At 33.6% G+C, this 20,043-nt stretch overlaps 2 protein-coding genes across 3 annotated transcripts; one reads left to right on the top strand and one right to left on the bottom strand.

Moving 5' to 3' along the window:
* The first annotated feature begins 634 nt into the window (after window positions 1-634).
* LOC115714805 (xanthine dehydrogenase 1) lies at window positions 635-9,985 on the top strand. Of its 2 annotated transcripts, XM_061108099.1 has the most exons (17): window positions 651-785; window positions 1,605-1,654; window positions 1,745-1,861; window positions 2,462-2,661; window positions 2,790-2,889; window positions 3,284-3,392; window positions 3,502-5,016; window positions 5,142-5,384; window positions 5,576-5,890; window positions 6,023-6,262; window positions 6,430-6,714; window positions 6,831-7,052; window positions 7,134-7,295; window positions 7,834-7,968; window positions 8,048-8,284; window positions 8,805-8,978; window positions 9,491-9,985. In XM_061108099.1, exons 4-17 carry the CDS (start codon window positions 2,541-2,543, stop codon window positions 9,731-9,733), a joined length of 4,101 nt encoding a protein of 1,366 aa, XP_060964082.1. In that variant the 5' UTR covers window positions 651-785; window positions 1,605-1,654; window positions 1,745-1,861; window positions 2,462-2,540; the 3' UTR covers window positions 9,734-9,985. The 2 variants fall into 2 exon arrangements, with proteins under 2 accessions (XP_030499422.1, XP_060964082.1); XM_030643562.2 differs by lacking the exons at window positions 1,605-1,654; window positions 1,745-1,861 and having other exon boundaries at window positions 635-785.
* Window positions 9,986-14,340: 4,355 nt separating this feature from the next.
* LOC133033363 (uncharacterized) lies at window positions 14,341-18,096 on the bottom strand. The gene is made up of 12 exons (XM_061108079.1): window positions 17,825-18,096; window positions 17,610-17,708; window positions 17,448-17,532; window positions 17,071-17,140; window positions 16,621-16,681; window positions 16,460-16,513; window positions 16,167-16,323; window positions 15,838-15,928; window positions 15,540-15,649; window positions 15,199-15,305; window positions 14,962-15,072; window positions 14,341-14,890 (listed from the first exon to the last, which is right to left on the bottom strand). The coding sequence occupies exons 1-12, from the start codon at window positions 18,026-18,028 to the stop codon at window positions 14,771-14,773; spliced, it is 1,269 nt and encodes a 422-aa protein (XP_060964062.1). The 5' UTR covers window positions 18,029-18,096; the 3' UTR covers window positions 14,341-14,770.
* Window positions 18,097-20,043: the final 1,947 nt, after the last annotated feature.

The following is a 20,043-nucleotide window of genomic DNA, read 5'->3' as shown; positions in this document are numbered from 1 at the left end:
TTTCATATTCATGTACGTTATAGCTATTTAAGATATCCTACAAAATTTTGAAAAAATCGGAATAATTTACAATATAGAAAACAATGTTCAAACAGTCTCTTTTACACGCGTATAAAATAAAATAGTCACGCATGCAACACACTGTTTGAACATAGTTTTCGGCGTGTTAAACTTTTCCAAATTTCTTAAAATTTTGCAGGATTTCTTAAATAACTATAACGTACATGACCATGAGAAAAAAATTAACTAAAAAATTATTTCGAATGCTAAAACAGATAGGGGTGCATCAATATATCCATTTTAAGGGGATGTATTGTAGAATTTTCCAAAACCATGTATTATGTCTTGGCTCAAAAAACTTGAAATCACCATAAATATATATCAATGAAACATATCATTGCTCCCAACCCATGCTCTGCTTGTGTTATCAAGAGGTGGTTATTACCTCCATGTTGAGCCCATAGTAAAATGAATCCCCAGCTAAAAAAAAAATAAAAATGTAATACCAAACATAAAAATAGAAACCAAACACAGGTTAGACTTAGTATTCCATTCCTGAGTAAAGGAAGCCTGTGTACCAAACATTCCACTTTCCAAGTCATCTCCACATTTTTTTAACTTATCTTTTCTGTACAATTTATATAAACTTCAACTATTTTGTCTTTTTCTAATTTGTTTCTTTCTGTCAATAGTTAAAGAAAGGATCTTTTCTTCTTATTTTTTCCGATTCTTTCTCAACTGTTCATTTCTGAAGCAGAGACAGATTCAGTTTAAGCTTACTCCAGGTATTTGTTTCTACATATTCGGGTCCCAATAAGATTTTGAGGGTTTTTGATGAGAAGGGTCTGATTTTTTTAAAATTGTAGATTTGATAATTTCAATTTAATTTGTTTATTGATTTATAATATGTTTTAACAGATGCATATGGATTCGATTCTTTTTATTTTTGGTCTCTTGAATAATTTTCCAATTTGCTCACATGGGTAGTAATGATTTTCATCTTTCTTTTTTAATTGTTGTGTATGTGTATGTATATGTATTTGTTATTCATATTGTTGTATGGAAAATTATGAAGAACTTAACACTTCCTGAATCAGAGTTTATTATATATTTAAGTGTAAATAGCAGCATAAGTGTCTAAAATTTTATGTTTGTAAGCGGTATAAGTACCCAATGTTTGTAAAACTGTGATTTTCTTCCAATTTTATCAGTACAGACTCTGTTTTGAATTTATTAAAAGAATATTTGGAAGTAATTGATACTACATATTTCTATCTAGACCAATGATCAAGAATTTAGGCCTTATATGTGCCGTGTTTAAGACAATAATAGAGTATGTACTGACAAAATTAGAGAAAAATTACAGTTTTACAAATATTGAGTACTTATGCCGCTAAAAATAAACATTAGTTTATGTCGTTTACAAACATAAAATTTTGGGTACTTATGCTGCTATTTACCCTATATTTAATTATGAAAAGTTTAAACTCTTGAAGAAGGTCTTCATAGTTTATAACGCATTTGTTTTAAAGCTGTAAAAGAACTCAAAAAATTAATGGCTTTAATCAATTTTATTTTCTTATGCTGTTTCTAATTACTGTTAGGTTCTCTGTATGAACACAGCTCAAGAAAAGATCAAGAACACCCTAATCAGGCAAGGCTCTTCTCTCTTTGCCAATACCAATAATTCACATTGCTCAAGTTCTTTTTTTTTCTTAAAAAAACTAATAAATTCTAACTGCAGAGGCTGCAAACTCAGCCACCATAACAACATCAACTGCCTATTTCGGCTGAGGACGAGGCCGGAATACTGACTACTGCGTATACTTCCCTTGTTGCTTTGTTTTTGGTATTTAAAAAGGTAGGATATTGACTTCTTTATCTTGGTCTTATTGTACTACAAGATTAGCTTTGTTTTATCCTTTAAATTTTAGGCTTCTAAGTATTGATATATTCATGTTTATATTTAGGGTAAATAGAAACATAAGTATTTAAAGTTTTAAGTTTGTAAGCGGCATAAACTCAATATTTATTTTTAGCGGCATAAGTACTCAATATTTGTAAAATTGTAATTTTTTTCCAGTTTCGTCAGTATTGATTGAATTTATTAAAAGAATATTTGGAAGTAACTAATACTATATATTTCTATCTAGACCCAATGATCTAGAATTTGGGCTTTATATGTGTCCTGTTTAAGATAATAACAGAGTAATTTTATAAACATTGAGTACTTATGCCGCTATTTACTTTTATATTTATTAAACTTAATTATGTTATATAGATCATGGACAAGTATATTGTGGAACAACTACTTAATGACATTTAAGTAGTACTTTTCTCAATTCAAGAAGAATTATCATGTTTGTTGGTGTCTCTTTTGCAAACAAGTTGCTCCTTTTTAGAATACTTTTCTAATGTATATATTAGAGCAACTAACAACATCTTTGAATGCCATTTGCAGGTATACCAAATGGCATTCAAAGAAGAATAAGCTTGATTAGTTTAGAAAAAGAAGAAGAAAGCTGGTAATTTATCAAAATATGGGATCTTTGGAACAAATTGGTGGAGAGGATTCAATGGAAGCAATTCTCTATGTTAATGGACTTCGAAGACTTTTGCCTGACGGGCTGGCTCACCTCACCCTTCTTGAGTACCTCAGAGGTATGGAATCTTGTTGTGGGATAGGCTTATTTTTGACAATTTCCATTTACTTTTTTTTTTGTATTTTTGTGTATTGAAAAGGTTTTTGATCATTATTGTTACTTTTTTTTGTGGTTTTGGTGATAAAGATATTGGTTTGACTGGAACAAAGCTTGGCTGTGGTGAAGGTGGTTGTGGAGCTTGTACTGTTATGGTTTCCTATTATGATGAGAAGTTGAAGAAATGTGTGTAAGTCTTCCTCTTTTTCTCCACACACACACATGTTGTAATGGAATATATATACCTTATAATTCATTAAACAGATAATTAATGAGATATCTAAAAATGAACAAGATAAGGTGTCAAGTAAACTTGATAGTCAAAGCATTGTCAAAAGAATGAACAAAGTAATATTAAGAAGATGTGTTTTTGCCAAATGCCCGAGTGGGGTAATTCGTGTCATGTCGTGTGTTAACTGTTTGTTCGTGTTTTGATATGCCTATGATGATGCGAAGTAATGATTTTGTTGTGTCTTTGTGCTACATGTATCACGAAATAACACGATAATATGAATTGTCATTTCTTACTTTCCTATCCCAAGTCATAATATAAACTGCCAAATGTATGATGAAAAAACCAATAGGCACTATGCTATCAATGCTTGCTTGGCTCCTTTGTACTCAGTCGAAGGGATGCATGTTATCACAGTGGAAGGAGTAGGAAACCGCAAAACTGGCCTGCACCCCATTCAAGTAACATTACCTTCTTCTGTACTATTTTCTTTATATTATGCTCTCATTTCTCACTATTTGTTTTTTCTTGTGGTAGATTCATATTCTTATTCTATGGTTTGTTCGACAGGAATCATTAGCACGGTCTCATGGCTCACAGTGTGGGTTTTGTACACCTGGGTTTATTATGTCTATGTATGCATTGCTAAGATCAAGTAAAACAGCTCCTACCGAGGAGCTGATTGAAGAATGCCTTGCGGGAAACTTGTGTAGATGCACAGGTTACAGGCCAATAGTTGATGCATTTCGAGTCTTTGCTAAAACGGATGACAAGCTATATACAGATATATCTTCTTCTCGAAGTCCTGAAGAACATGAGTTCATTTGCCCTTCTACTGGAAAGCCTTGCTCATGTAGATCAAAAGTTGAAAGCAATGACAAATGTGCAGCCGGACAAGGGACTGCTTTTGCTGAGAGGTATGAACCTATATCGTTTACTGAAATAGATGGAAGCACTTATAGTGACAAAGAATTAATTTTTCCTCCTGAACTTTTGTTGAGGAAATCAAAGTCTTTGAGTTTGAGCGGATTTGGTGGGCTTAAGTGGTTTCGACCCTTGAAACTTCAACAATTGCTGGATTTGAAAGCATTGCTTCCAGATGCTAAGATTTTGGTAGGTAATACCGAAGTGGGAATTGAGATGAGATTGAAAAGAATTCAGTATAAGATATTGATTTGTGTTACACATGTACCTGAACTCAATACATTGAATGAAACAGACAGTGGTATAGAGATAGGTGCAGCAGTAAGACTATCTGAACTAATGAAATTTTTCAGAAAGGTCGTGGCACAGCGTGCTGCACATGAAACCACATCTTGCAAGGCCTTTATTGAACAATTAAAATGGTTTGCTGGGACACAGATAAAAAATGTTGCATCTGTTGGTGGGAACATATGCACTGCAAGTCCAATATCTGACTTGAACCCTTTGTGGATGGTGGCTAGAGCAGAGTTTCGAATTATTGATTGCAAAGGAATCATCAGAACAACTCCTGCAGAAAGCTTTTTTTTGGGTTATCGTAAGGTGGATTTAGAAATGAATGAAATTTTGTTGTCAGTGTTCTTACCATGGACTAGACCTTTTGAGTTTGTTAAAGAGTTTAAGCAGGCTCACCGAAGAGAGGATGATATTGCAATTGTAAATGCTGGATTTCGTGTTTATTTCAAGGACAAAGGTGAAAATCGGATTGTTTCAGATGCATCTATTGCTTATGGTGGAGTGGCTCCTCTCTCTCTTTCTGCAAGAACAACAAAAGAATATCTCATGGGAAAGAGTTGGAACCAAGAGCTACTTCAGGATGCTTTAAGAGTCTTACAAAAGGATGTTTTAATCAAGGATGATGCCCCTGGTGGCATGGTGGAGTTTAGGAAATCACTAACTCTTAGCTTCTTTTTCAAATTTTTCCTATGGGTTTCTCATCAAATGGATGCAACACAATGTGTTCCCAAGAGCTTTCCATTATCTCATCTATCTGCTGTTGAATCATCTCCCCGACCAACCGTTATAGGAAGTCAAGACTATGAGATCATAAAACATGGAACAGCTGTGGGATCTCCTGAGATTCATATGTCAGCTAGACTCCAGGTATGTATTTCAATGGTAAAAGTTGCATTGTTTTCTATTTCTTTCCAGTGAAATTTTAGTTGAAGATTGTAGAAACATTATGCTTTTAAGCTCCACGATGATTTTCATATATGAACTTTAACCAGGTTACTGGGGAGGCTGAATATGCTGATGACACAACATTACCTCCTAATGGTTTGCATGCTGCTTTAGTACTAAGCAAAAAACCTCATGCTCGGATACTTTCAATAGACGATTCAGAAGCAAAATCTTCACCTGGGTTTGTAGGAATTTACTTTGCAAACAATGTTCCAGGTGATAATAAGATTGGACCAGTTATTCCTGATGAGGAATTATTTGCTTCAGAATTTGTAACTTGTGTTGGTCAGGTATGATTAGCTTTTAATTGATATGAATTCTTCAATTTCTTCTTAGATGGAAAACCAACCAAAAGTAATGTTCTATATTTCCTTGATTGCCAGAAATGTTTCAACAAACACAATTGGCAACAAGCATTTTCTGATATTCATACTCTAGCTCTCACTGATGCTAATAAGAGGCTTTGTTTATTTAAATACAGCCTATAGGAGTTGTTGTTGCTGATACGCATGAAAATGCAAAGTTAGCGGCAAGAAAGGTTCATGTTGAGTATGCAGAGCTTCCAGCAATTTTATCGATTGAAGATGCCATCAATGCTAAAAGTTTCCATCCTAATACAGAGAAGTGGATGAAGAAAGGGGATGTTGATCTATGTTTCCAATCAGGGAAATGCGATAAGGTTATAGAGGGGGATGTTCATGTTGGAGGACAGGAACACTTTTACTTGGAGCCGAATAGTAGTGTAGTTTGGACAATAGATGGCGGTAATGAAGTTCATATGGTTTCATCAACACAAGTATGTGATATCCCATTTATTAACTGATATGATTAGCAATCTGAATCAACTTGTATGTAAATTGAGCTAGTTTTCCTTAGGCTCAGTTGAAATTGAATATTCAGATTGTAATTATCAATTATCACTGTGCAGGCCCCACAAAAGCATCAGAAATATGTTTCCCATGTTCTTGGCATTCCAATGTCAAAAGTAGTTTGTAAAACAAAGCGTATCGGTGGTGGTTTTGGTGGGAAGGAGACAAGATCTGCTTTCATTGCTGCTGCAGCTGCAATCCCTGCATATCTATTGAATCGTCCAGTTAAAATAACACTAGATCGCGATATAGACATGATGGTATCTGGGCAACGGCATAGCTTTCTTGGGAAATACAAGGTTCATTCATGTTCTCACTATCGATTCATAATTCATTTATTTTCATCTTGTTCAAAGCATGGTCTTTCTATGAATATTTTGCTTATTATGGTTTGCTTTTACATTTCCTTGAGCTGTTTACTTCTTATCTATTGGAATGATTGTGGAAATTTACTTTGGTGGCTCAGGTTGGATTCACAACTGATGGGAAAGTGCTGGCTTTGGATCTTCAAATCTATAATAATGCTGGAAACTCATTAGACTTGTCTCTTGCCGTGCTTGAGCGTGCTATGTTTCACTCTGATAATGTTTATGAGATACCAAATGTAAGGATTATGGGAAGAGTGTGTTTCACTAATATCACTAGTAACACTGCCTTTAGAGGATTTGGTGGTCCTCAGGGAATGATTATAACCGAGAATTGGATTCAAAGAATCGCTGCAGAGCTCAAAAGAAGTCCAGAGGAAATTAGAGTAAGTTATGTAGTAGTTTCAGACTAGAGTTTCTTTGCCTAGGAAATTCGTTAGCACTACAATCTCTGTTGTGGTTTTCCTGCATCATTGATTTTCTAACTTCAATATTTTTCTAGGAAATTAATTTTCAAGGCGAAGGATCAGTTTTACATTACGGCCAAAAGATTGAACACAGTACTTTGTCCCAGGTCTGGAATGAGCTCAAGTTATCTTGTCTCTTTTCAGAAGCTCGCAAAGAAGTTGATCAATTTAATAGTCAAAATCGGTGGAAGAAGCGTGGTATCTCCATGATACCTACAAAATTTGGCATATCTTTTACTTTAAAGCTTATGAATCAGGTAGGGTTGAGTGTCATTATCATTCTAAAGGTTCAAGCAGATGTAGTTGATTATTAACTTTGTTTTCCTTAATGAGTAAAGGCAGGTGCTCTTGTTCATGTTTACACCGATGGAACGGTTTTAGTTACACATGGGGGTGTTGAAATGGGACAAGGTTTACACACTAAAATTGCTCAGGTTGCTGCTTCTGCCTTCAATATCCCTCTCAGTTCTGTCTTTATATCAGAAACAAGTACTGATAAGGTAATGGGCAATACATTGCATTGTTTAAATGTTTTGCATTTTCCTTGAAACTTGTTGTGATCAATAACTTGATCAAGAATTAGATGTGAACTAAAACTTAAACACATGTAGAACTGAACATACGAGGTTCGAACAGAGTGATTGTAGTATCACCTGCCTACTCCTCGGTCAGAACAGCCCCAGTGGCTTTAGATTGTTATTGAGCTAGAAAGAATCGATTACAAGCTGTTGTACACAAATGTATTCTCGGACACAATCTCTCAATGAAGCTTTGCTTCAATTACAACACTCTTTCGCTCTTCTTTTCTCTCTGAATGAACTAGCTCACTCTACTTGTAATGATCTCTCTAAAAACTAATACCAAATGATATAGAAAGAGTTGGCTATAACCGACAGTTAGTTAAAACAGTTAGGAACTGTTTAAAAAGAGAAACAACCTCACTTGATGACCAAACACAACAAAACTGATTTGAGTATATTTCTTTGATAAGCTGTGATATTGTTGTGTTAATGTGTTTTGTGTTTGTTCTCTAATAAGGTTCCCAATTCATCACCCACGGCCGCTTCTGCAAGTTCAGATATCTATGGAGCTGCAGTTTTGGATGCCTGTGAGCAAATTAAGGCGCGTATGGAGCCCATAGCTTCACAGAACAATTTCAGCTCTTTTGCCGAGGTACTATTATTGCCTTGTATTTCTGTTTCGCAGATCAGTCGAAGAATGTTCACACTTTGTGATTTGTTATAATCTTCAGCTTGCCAATGCGTGCTATGTGGCTAGAATAGACCTATCTGCTCATGGATTTTACATTACACCAGACATCGACTTTGACTGGGTGACTGGTAAAGGGAACCCATTCCGGTACTTCACATATGGGGCAGCATTCTCAGAGGTTGAAATTGACACATTGACTGGGGATTTTCACACTAGAGTGACAAACATTATTTTGGACCTTGGATATTCTCTCAACCCAGCCATTGATGTTGGGCAGGTATGTATCTGCCTTTCCCTTAGCAACTAGAGATGGAAATTGGACAGTTAATGTACGGAGAATACAATCCCCAACCCCATTCCCGCTACTTATTTATGCCCCTATCCCCGCCTCATCCCCATCTAATAACTAACAGATTCAGAGTAAGGAAATAACTACCAGTTATGGGAAATCTATCGGGTATCCATTAAAATAACATGGAAAAAATATATAATAATTTAAAATAATTGAAAAAACTTTTAAATTAAAAAATGAAAGGAAACTATATATATATCTATTGAATATGGTACGGATAGTATTATCTCCGACCCCGCCCTATCCTCGCTTCGGTATTGAAATCACCTCCACCACCGACCCATTAACCGCCAAGCCACCCCTTTAGCGGCGGGGCAGTATAAATCTCCATCTCTATTAACAACATATCATATCATCATTTTCATATCCTACTATTCTGACACTTGCAAGCAAATCTAGAATTAGATTAAGCAAACATAAAGGAATGATATACTTGAAAATGCAGATTGAAGGAGCTTTCATGCAAGGTTTGGGTTGGGTGGCATTAGAAGAACTGAAATGGGGAGATCCAGCTCATAAGTGGATACTCCCAGGTCATCTATACACATGTGGCCCTGGGAGTTACAAAATTCCTTCTCTAAATGATGTTCCATTCAAATTCAATGTTTCACTCTTGAAGGTATGCTCTCTCTCTCTCTCTTAATGAAACACAAAATTATAATAGAACGCGAATACCTTGCATGTAGAATAAAAGAAAGGCTAATTAGGATTTTTGTCTCCCGAATTTTGACATATACCAAATCATGTTTCCTGAACTTTTTAAGGCTGTTAAAAATCTCCCATGAACTATTGAGATTGTTGGATTTAAAGACTTTTGTCTAATTTTAATAAGGAAATGAAACTCAGGGGACATGATTTAGTATAAGTTAAAGTTCGAGAAACATGATTTGGTATATATCAAAGTTTGGGAAGTATGATTTAGTTCATAATTTGCTTACTCTTTTAACGGTCAAAAAAATGCAGGACATGATTTAGTACATGATTTGCTCACTCTTTCATGTTTTACATTGCTGAGTTTATTTGTTAGCAATGAAAAGTTATTCCATCAATGGACCTAAACTCATAACTTACTCTGATTTGGATAGCTTGCAATTGCATACACTGATTTCTGAGTTGTGTATTGTATTGTAGGGACATCCAAATGTAAAAGCAATCCATTCATCTAAAGCTGTTGGAGAGCCCCCATTCTTTCTAGCATCAGCAGTGTTCTTTGCAATCAAAGATGCCATTGCAGCTTCAAGAGCAGAAGTGGGGAACACTGACTGGTTCCCTCTTGATAATCCAGCTACACCCGAAAGAATCCGAATGGCTTGTTTAGATAAATTCACAGCGCCTTTCATTGGTTCCGATTTTCAGCCTAAACTTAGCGTCTAGTTCGACTCTCTCCTCCTCTAGTAGTCAAATAAAAAATGTATCAAATTTAACGCATGTTAAAAATTGTGCCAAATTTGATACAAGATATAGTATTGTGTCAAATTTAGCTCACAATAAATTTTACGTTTTTTATTTATTATAGTACCATTATGATTTTTTGGTAAACAAGTACATGTATATTCCATCCTCAACAATATGTACAAAGATTTTTGCTTAAACAGACTATACAAATTAAACAAATTATTTTCTTTATGTCTAAGACTTTAATTCTAATACAAACAACTTGTTTAACATTTTGCACAAATCTCTTTACATTAGGGAACTCTTTATCCTAAAATATCTTGTTCTTAGTTCTCTCTACAAAAATACATCTTCACTAAAAATAATAAACTACTTTTGTGGTTTTTTAAATTTATTTATAATTGTCATGAAATTATTTTTTTAGTTTTTTTTTGGTGTTTTATAGATGATTTATAGTTGTCGTGAAGTTAATTTCTTATTATTTTTCAGTTTTTATTTTTATTTTTACTTTTTACTGAACAAAATGTATTTTTGTAACTTTAAAACATTATAGGCATATTTTTGTAATTAAAAATTTTAAATCGTAAAGTTATAAATAAAACAAAAAAAAAACATAATATTGTAAAAATTTACCTAAAAAATTGAGTATTATCACTCTAAATAACTAAAAAAAATAAAATAACAAAATTAATTTGAAGGGGCAAATGTCCCCTCATGTATGTGTAGATTCTTAACCACATATATAATCATATATTAATTAAGTATTTAAAAACTAGTTAACCAAACACTTTTTAGTGTACATGAGCACATCAAATCCAAAGAGCCTTAATAAATAAAGTATAATCTATCTAACTTGCTTGGATTGGATCTCTTTGTAACTTAATCCGTAATAAACTAGTTCCACTTTCCAAGTCATTTCCACAATTTTTCTATTTCTTTTTTTAATTTATTTTTTTGTGAATATGAAGCTTGCCTTGAAGAAAAAGAAAAAATTGAAAAATTGAAAAAGATAAGATTTAGACTAAGTCGTCTCTCCCCATATGAACTTTAATTTTCAATGTCGTTGCATATAATACCATTTCCCACCTTTGCATATCAACTTTGATTGAATTTTATATAATTTAACATAACAATTTTTATAAAATATTGCGAATGAAATATAAAGAGAATTTTTTTATTAATTACACATTTATTAAGTTAAAATTATTTTCTCTTTCTCTGTAAACACACCCATGGAGGAACACACAATTGGACCACCCACACGATCCACGACTCACGAACCACCTTGACTTCGCGACCACACGACCCACGAACCACCGCAACCACCACCCAACACCAACAATATCTTCGTCAAAGGTAATCCCTAATTTTTTAATGATTTAGAATTAAAGCAATTAGATTTAGGGTTATGTCTGTGTTTTTAGTAGAGAATATGTGATTTTTGAGATTTTTAGGCTCGGATCTGTGTTTTGGGAAAGAATTTGCGATTTTTGCCTAGCCCAATGCAGGTCTGATATAGGGCCCGATGGTAGTTTAATGCTGAAGGGGTTGAAGGTTGAAGAAGATAGCCCGATAGGTCTGATATAGGGCCCGATAGTCCTCATAATTTTAAGTTTTATTATGACACGATGGGCTCGATATAAGGCCCAATAGGTCTGATATTGTCTCGTTGATATCAGACCCATTGTTTCACAATAAAAATTAAAATTATGAGGATCATCGGGCTACTATTGGGCCCTATATCGAACCTATCGAGCTATCTTCTTCAACCTTAAACCCCTCTAACATTAACCTACCATCGGGCCCTATATTGGGCCTACATCATACCTGCATCGAACCAGGCGAAAATCGCAAATCCCCCCCCCCCCCCCCCCCCCCCCCCAAAACACAGATTTGAGCCTAAAACTCTCAAAAATTACATATTTTCCCCTAAAAATACAGACTTAACCCTAAATATAATTGCTTTAACCCTAAATCATGAAAAATAAAATAAAACGATTACAGTTAAAAATTCATGAAAAAAATTAGGGATTACCTTTGACGAAGATATGTGGTCACAAGGTCAAGGTGGTCTGATTGTTTGCTCCTCCGTGTGCGTGTTTACACACACACACAGAGAGAGATGTTCAAATGGGAGGGGTAGAATGGGGTTTTAAGAAAAAATGACCTATTTTACTAATATTGATTATAGAAAAACAATTTTGACCCAATAAATGCCTAATTAGTCAAATTTTCCAATGTAAGGCGCCACCTATTAGTAGTGCTAAACACATTGGTGCCTTAATTATATGAGAAATGCTAAAGGGTACCCTTATGAGATGTAATATTGCTATTGATGTAATTCAATATTGGGTTCTTCTTATTTTAATTTAATAAAGATTATAGAGAACAACTAACTAATTATAAGATGTCATAGCAATGATCTAATTATATTGTTACCAAAAGAGAAATACTAAAATATACCAGTAGTGCCTAGCGCCCTCCTACAACATGTCAATATCGTTATTAGTCCAATTAAGTATCGGGTTCTATATAATTTAATGTAATAATTTTTAAATAGTATCGTTAACCAATCACAAAACGACAAGTCTAGAATGCACTAGGCCCTAATACCAATGCTTAAATATTATGTGGCTCATCATAATTGGTTATTACATGAATATAAAATTATTCTTGACTTTGACTTCAATCCTCAAAGAAGAATCATATTAGCCACTTCCCCTAGTTAATAATACTTAAAACTTAATACTCTCACATTTTTTATATAATCATTAATTAATTAATTTAATTAAATTACAATTAGTTTAGAATAGTCAGCTGTGAAAGGAAAGAGCCTTATCATTTCACTTTCATAATATATATATATAAGGAACAAGATTTAGTGATCCAAAGAGAAAATATAGAGAGAGATTATATATCAATGGTGAGAGTTTTGAAAGAGATCGGCTTCGGCTCAACAGGGAGCTTAGCCGGCTTCGTAACAGTATTATTGGCTCTTTTGATGACTCTGGCTCTCATATCGGCTCTGGTCTTCGTCTGTGCCGATGGACCCTCTAAAGAAGGAAAAGATTCCGGTAATACTTACGGCAGCGGTGGCTGCGGAGGTGCTGGCTGCGGTGGCGGTGGTTGTGGTGGCGGTTGCGGCGGTTAAAGATTCGGTTACGTTGTTTCTCTTCTGTTAGTTATATTTTTATATATATATATATATATATATTTATATATATATATACATAGAAAATTATATATTTCAGAATTTACAGTTCATAATAAAAAAAATATATGAACTGCCCAACTGGTTTTTTTGTGTGGATAAGTTAGTTATTATTGATGTAACTGTTAATAACTTACAATACAATCTATAACACTGTTTAATTCAGTCAGTTTGAGCTCTAATATACATGATTGCAGTACTAATTGTGCTTAGCAAATAATGAAAATAGTTTAAAAGAAAGAAAAAAGAACGAGTTATATATGATTCAAATATTAAAATGAAGTGTTTGATTATGATTGAAACCCATAATTCGAACTATGTGATGTGATTGCTCGGTATTAGTTGAGACTCGTGTAAATACCGAGCAATCACGTGATTCGAGTTGTGAGTTTGAATCGAGACATGCATCATTGCTTTAAGGATATGTTTCGTAAGAATGAAGGAGAGTATGATTGGAGAGAATTTCGAAAAGAAATAGAGGTAAGAGGGATGGAGAGTATAATTGGTCGTTTTACTTTCTGTTGATTCGTATTAAGAGTAAAGTTAGAAATATGTAAAATAAATATTAAAATTACTATCTTATCATTTTTAATACAATTATATATTATTTTTATAGGGTACAAGAGACATTTTAAATGGGTTTTCTTGAAATCTACTATATTTGAAAGAATTGAAATTTGTGTATTTCAAGGGATTGTGTTTCCCTCCTCTCTCCTCTTCCTCTTGTCAAAGGGAAGAATTCATCAACCCCTCCACCTTTGTCTACCTTACCAAATATAGTGTAAGTAAAGTAATATTATTTTGGAATTTTTTCATTTTAACCCTTTAAAATAGTTTTTTTTTTTTTTCACGAAATTCCACACAGAAACCCCTATAGCAACTAACGGAGCAACATAAATCGCAACCAAAATCCGTATAGCAACCCACATAGAAACTACCGAAGAAATCACTATAGCAACCCAAATCGTAAATAAAAAAAAAGTTAAAAAATAGTATATGGAGTAATTTTGTTATTATTTTCTTAAATAATTTTTGTTTAGAGCATTATTATTATGCATTAGTAGTGCTTAAGATTTCTAAAGGTGACATCCCGTGATTAGTTAATGATCTTCTTTGAAAATTATTATATTAAATTATATAAAATCTAACACTTGATTGCATTAATAACAGGATGACAACGAAAAGAATGCTAGACATCATAGATATTTTTTGACATTGCTCTTTTGTTTATGGCAATAATGACCTCTTGTATTAAAAAAATCAATGTCTAGTCAATACATATGTCACACCTAATTACAAGGGTAGGGTGCTACCATTGTTTACAACCTACCCATCTTTGGAATAATAATATTAATATATATAAATGTCAACATTATAATGATAAAAAATTCCATTACATAAGAAAAGTATGATAAAAAAGTTACAAAGACAAAGTACCATTACACATGGTCCATATACTCTATGCCAAGTTGATTTAGGAAACTACATCTAAAAGAGTATAGAATAACAAAGACAAATACAAAGTAACAAAAGATTCATCCAATTTTCAATTTTATACACACACATATATATATATTCCTGAAAATGACAATCCTACCCATGCTCTCTGTACAAGCAAAAGAATAAGATCTGTAACTAACTCTCAATATCTTTTATTCCAATACATCTGTGTTCTTTCTTTCTCTAAATCTTCACACAATTAACAAAAAAATTCAATTCAAATATGCTTCAATTTTCTTCCTTAGTCAATTTATTGTCCTTTTATTCAGTATCAAATGTTTGTAAACGAGAAACAGTGGACTTCTCTATTGCTTTCCAAGCTTTTTCCTAAGTTCTGTGGAAGATATATCGATACGAAATTTCTCTTCGGGTATTGTGATGAACATGTCTTTCAACTCTTCTGGAATATCTAAATCATCAAGCACCTATAGAATTGTACAACAATAAGCATTGGAATTTCCCACAAAGTAGTTATTTTCAAGGCTTAGAATAGTACCTTGAAAACGCCATCTACATTACGACCACCCACAAGAAAAGTGCAGCCGGTTGCTTTGCATCCATTAAGAATCATCAACATCTTATTGTAGTCCCCATCATAGTATTTGGGCTGGAAAATGAGAAAACAGATATGATGATTATAATTTGTAGTTCATAGAATGATTTTGTTGCTGATAATATTTTTTTGGGACCACAACTGATGCAAAATTTACTAATTGTATTGAGAGGACCATACGTTAATAAGCCTGGCTGCTGTGTCAGCGCCAATTACGAAAGCACTGCCTGGAAATATTTCAGCTTTCTTATAAAAATAAGGTTGATTAGATAAGATTATCGTCTTACCTGACACACAAAGAGAATTAAATTAATACATGTAAACTAAAATAAGAAGCTGAGCTCACTTAAAAAAAGGTTCAATTATAAAATATGCAGAGTATGACAGAAGGATTGGGATTAGCTTAAGTGCAAAGCTACTAAGGTATAGTCAACGCACTATATTGTCATGCCAAAGAAACTAAAGGTCACAATAAACGGCATGTTGTAGGACCAAGATGGAAGAAACACAACTAGACTCACCAGCCTTTTCAAACTGCTTAACACGATCTTTGATTTGAGATATTGAAAGTGGGGGTTTGTCAGCATTGATTGCTGATATTTCAAAGCATGGATATCCACCTCCACATATGCTGCATGAGAATAATTAACCACTCACTAATATTTTCAGAGGTTAAATGTCTTGGACATGCATTACTACATTAATCCTCCTTACTTCAGAAGTGTTAAGATACTAAAACTCTGTTTTATTATTTCGAAGATAGAAATTGAGATTCTGAAGATCAAAAGAATTTGAGCTTGAAAACAAATTCATACGTACCTGGTAGCAACTTCCAAAAGCTTGAGGTGACCTTCATGCAGTGGATTGAAAGAACCGGGTAATATTATCCTTCTTTCTCCGTTTGAGTTATCTGCGACAAGAGATGGTAATCCAGTACATGATTATATGTAGATGCACACTGATGAAGGATTGATATGGATTACTTTCTGCTTTTGATTACTGGTGATGCGTGTTTTGTGTAAGGTTGTTTTCCCAGTAAATCATTCAGCTATTGATCAAATCATAGAACTAAGAATTTTCTTCCAGTTTTTTCGCTAATATATCATATATGTACATTGGTTTGGTTGAAACCAAGGACTAAATCATACCTTTTGAAAATGGATAAACCTTGAAGCTTATTTCCCCATTTATAAGTTGCTCTAGCTCTTGATCTTCACTGAACTCTCTTTCTTGTTCATCAGATACATCAGATTCTATTAAATCTGGGACAAATGTTCCTGGTACTTTGCATGCATTTGCAATTGCCTGTAAGCAACAACATTATAACATAGCCACATGAGAAACATTGTCAAAATATAAGATTTTCAGATTTATATTTTTTTATGAATTTTATACAAACAGCCTAATCATTAGAAATCATGTTTAAGTGTAACACACATACCTTCAGAAAAATTTGACTTGACAGATGATCTTCTTGCTCTCTGGTTCGCAAACCCTAAAAAGATGAGAAACACAATAGCTGAGCCAAGTTACACTTCGCAATTCTACTTGTTCAAGTATGGATTGCATAAAAAGATAGAGCAAGAATGATCGTACAATCACCTTAGTAAAGGTAACTGTCGATATACAAAGCCGGTCAGATGTTCTTGTTGACAAGTAAAACCTGTTAATAGTTTAAACAACAGGGTAAATAGCTAGTCAAAAACTAAAAAATCCGAAAATTAAGCTAATATTTTGTGCAACATTTCATTTCAGACTATGAGACTAACATACATCTCAGTCAATAATTAACCAATGAATATACAAACTGAACAAAAAGAATAAGAAAAATGGCAAAATCAAGTACTTAATTTTACTGCTTTCTATACGTATATAACAAAGCCTTGACAAATGCATCATGGGTTGGGTTCAGATAAACAGTTTCAAAACCATAAAAACAAGCCAAGGCAATAACACTAGATTCAATCCAATCAAGATAACATTCTCATGCATGTGTATGTTGACTGAGATGTACATGAACTTGTCACAAACCGAATTTTACATAAACCATACCTGTGATCCCCACGCTTTGGAGGCATGCTAGCTAAAGCACCAGTAAAACCCACACCAAGAACTGGAGAACCTATTGCAGAATCAATATTATAGTGTCAACATACTAACTACATAGTTGTACCGAAAATAAGTTTTAAATAGTTTACAGTACCGAAAATAAGTTTAAATCTTACATTTTGAACAAGCAATAAATTGGAATATCAGAATCTTTGTCGTAATCAGAATTTTCTGGAAATTTACAGTAACTATATCCAAAATCGTCATGAAAATAAAAAATCTCCAATTTTTTGAAAATTTTCATACAGTTTATATTACGTTTTTACATTTGAAAATTTTACAGATTTTATCGAAAAAAATATGGAATAATGTTTAAGAACCTGGTGGGGAGAGCTTGAGAGCGCGATTATAAGCCATCAAAGCCATTTCTTCAGCAGTATTCTGGCTACAAAACTGGGTTGGAATCTGCAAATTCACATTATAAAATCAGAATCTTCAGTAAAAGAAAATGAATACGAAGACTTAAAACGACGTCGTTTCACCTTCCCAAGTAACTGAATCAAGGACATCCGAGAGTAAGGGACTACAGTTTCGAGAACTGTATTGGAAGCTCCAGGCACCGATAGCAAATACCCAATCGCCTGATTATTAATTAACAGTCACTCAATTCGATTAGTTTTAGTTACATATACGGCGGCGCGTGAGAAATTGGAGAGAGAGAGAGAGAGAGAGAGAGAGAGAGAGAGAGAGAGTGGACCTGTGAGGCTCCGCCGGCGAGGTAGAGGACGCACTTAGTTGGAGTAGCGTGAATTGCATCGACTAAAGGTTTGATACGAGAGTCCGCCATGGATTTTGTGGTGGTTGTTTTCTTCGTTTCCGTACAACGATTTCTGTCTTTGTCTTCTTCTTCTCCGATCTCTGATGATTGATTAAGACTTGTAAACGACGTCGTTTTATTCATCAGTGTAAAACGACAGTGTCACGTGTTTTTGTTCCTTCTCCTCTCACGAATTCACACGTTCAATATATAAAATAAGTGTATTAGATTTGACTTTTTTTATAAATATTATTACAGGTGATTCTTTGAATGCATCTTTTGTTTCAGCATTTTTTACTCTAATACGCTATAACTATTTAACATAATTCTGCACAAAATTTTGAGAAATTTGAAATAATTTACAATATATAGAAAATAATGTTTAAATAGTTTATTTTACACGCAAGATAAAATAAAATAATCACGCGTGTGACACATTGGTTAAACACAATTTTTGGTATTTTGAACTTTTTCAAATTTCTTAAATTTTTACAGGATGTCTTAAATAACTAAAATTTAATGACCATACAAAAAAGTTAGACTAAAAAATTATTTCGAATATTAAAAAAGATAAAAATGTATCACTGCATCCTTTTAAGAGGTTGCATTATATAATTTTCCAATTATTATTATTGTTTATGAAAGACCCAATAATTTCAATCAAAGCAAAAACAAAGACTTGTGATTGGAAAATTGAAAAATGAATTTGAAATACAAATTTGAATTTGTTTTGTGGAATTTATATTTTGCAATTTAATTGGTTGTAGTGGGTTGTTTATTGTTATTTGAGTTTTAAAAAATTGGATTAGTGATTAGTTAGTGCTTATTGAGATTTTTAGAAACTTATACTAAAAGAAGTTTAAAGCCAAAACGTGAAATATGCCCGGACTGTTGCGTAAGCATGCCTCGACCGTTTAGGGATTCAGGAGGTTATTTGTTCTCGAATGACTGTAAGGAAAATTGGTTAACTTCCAAAGTAGTTTACTGACATGAAGCTCGAACTAAAGTTTTTTGGGATAAAATTTGTTGAAATGGCCCCCTAATTGAAAATATTCTTCTTTTCAGGGGAAATTTTAACAAGTTTTTTCCTTACTCTTACACTCGTTAGTTATCTGTTAAAATCTCCACCTACACATCTCCAAAGATCATGAAATTTCACGCGGGCCTAGCCAAGACCGTTGTGCATCACTTTTCTCTTGGACACGTTGAGAGAAAAATTAGTTTTCTTGCACTAACGATCGTTTTAATCGAAATAGTGAAAATCTCACATTTCTGATAGTGGTACCCCTTTGTGAAATGTGGCCCGGACCAATCTCGGAATTTTTTTTGCCACTAGTCACAATCAATTTGTACTACTAAGAAATGAATATGAAGAATGGTTTTGGGTTAAAATTTGTTGAAATGGCCCCCTAATTGAAAATATTCTTCTTTTAAGGGAAATTTTAACAAGTTTTTTCCTTACTCTTACACTCGTTAGTTATCTGTTAAAATCTCAACCTACACATCTCCAAAGATCATGAAATTTCACGGGGGCCTAGCCAAGACCGTTGTGCATCACTTTTCTCTTGGACATGTTGAGAGAAAAATTAGTTTTCTTGCACTAACGATCGTTTTAATCGAAATAGTGAAAATCTCACATTTCTGATAGTGGTACCCCTTTGTGAAATGTGGCCCGGACCAATCTCGGAATATTTTTTGCCACTAGTCACAATCAATTTGTACTACTAAGAAATGAATATGAAGAATGGTTTTGGGTTAAAATTTGTTGAAATGGCCCCCTAATTGAAAATATTCTTCTTTTCAGGGGAAATTTTAACAAGTTTTTCCTTACTCTTACACTCGTTAGTTATCCGTTAAAATCTCAACCTACACATCTCCAAAGATCATGAAATTTCACGGGAGCCTAGCCAAGACCGTTGTGCATCACTTTTCTCTTGGACACGTTGAGAGAAAAATTAGTTTTCTTGCACTAACGATCGTTTTAATCGAAATAGTGAAAATCTCACATTTCTGATAGTGGTACCCCTTTGTGAAATGTGGCCGGGACCAATCTCGGAATTTTTTTTGCCACTAGTCACAATCAATTTGTACTACTAAGAAATGAATATGAAGAATGGTTTTGGGTTAAAATTTGTTGAAATGGCCCCCTAATTGAAAAT

Source organism: Cannabis sativa, unplaced genomic scaffold (assembly GCF_029168945.1).
Source record: "Cannabis sativa cultivar Pink pepper isolate KNU-18-1 unplaced genomic scaffold, ASM2916894v1 Contig5, whole genome shotgun sequence".
In the NCBI taxonomy this organism is placed as follows: Eukaryota; Viridiplantae; Streptophyta; class Magnoliopsida; order Rosales; family Cannabaceae; genus Cannabis; species Cannabis sativa.
The sequence above is the reverse complement of the archived record's forward strand: the minus strand, read 5'-3'. Positions and strand labels throughout refer to the sequence as shown.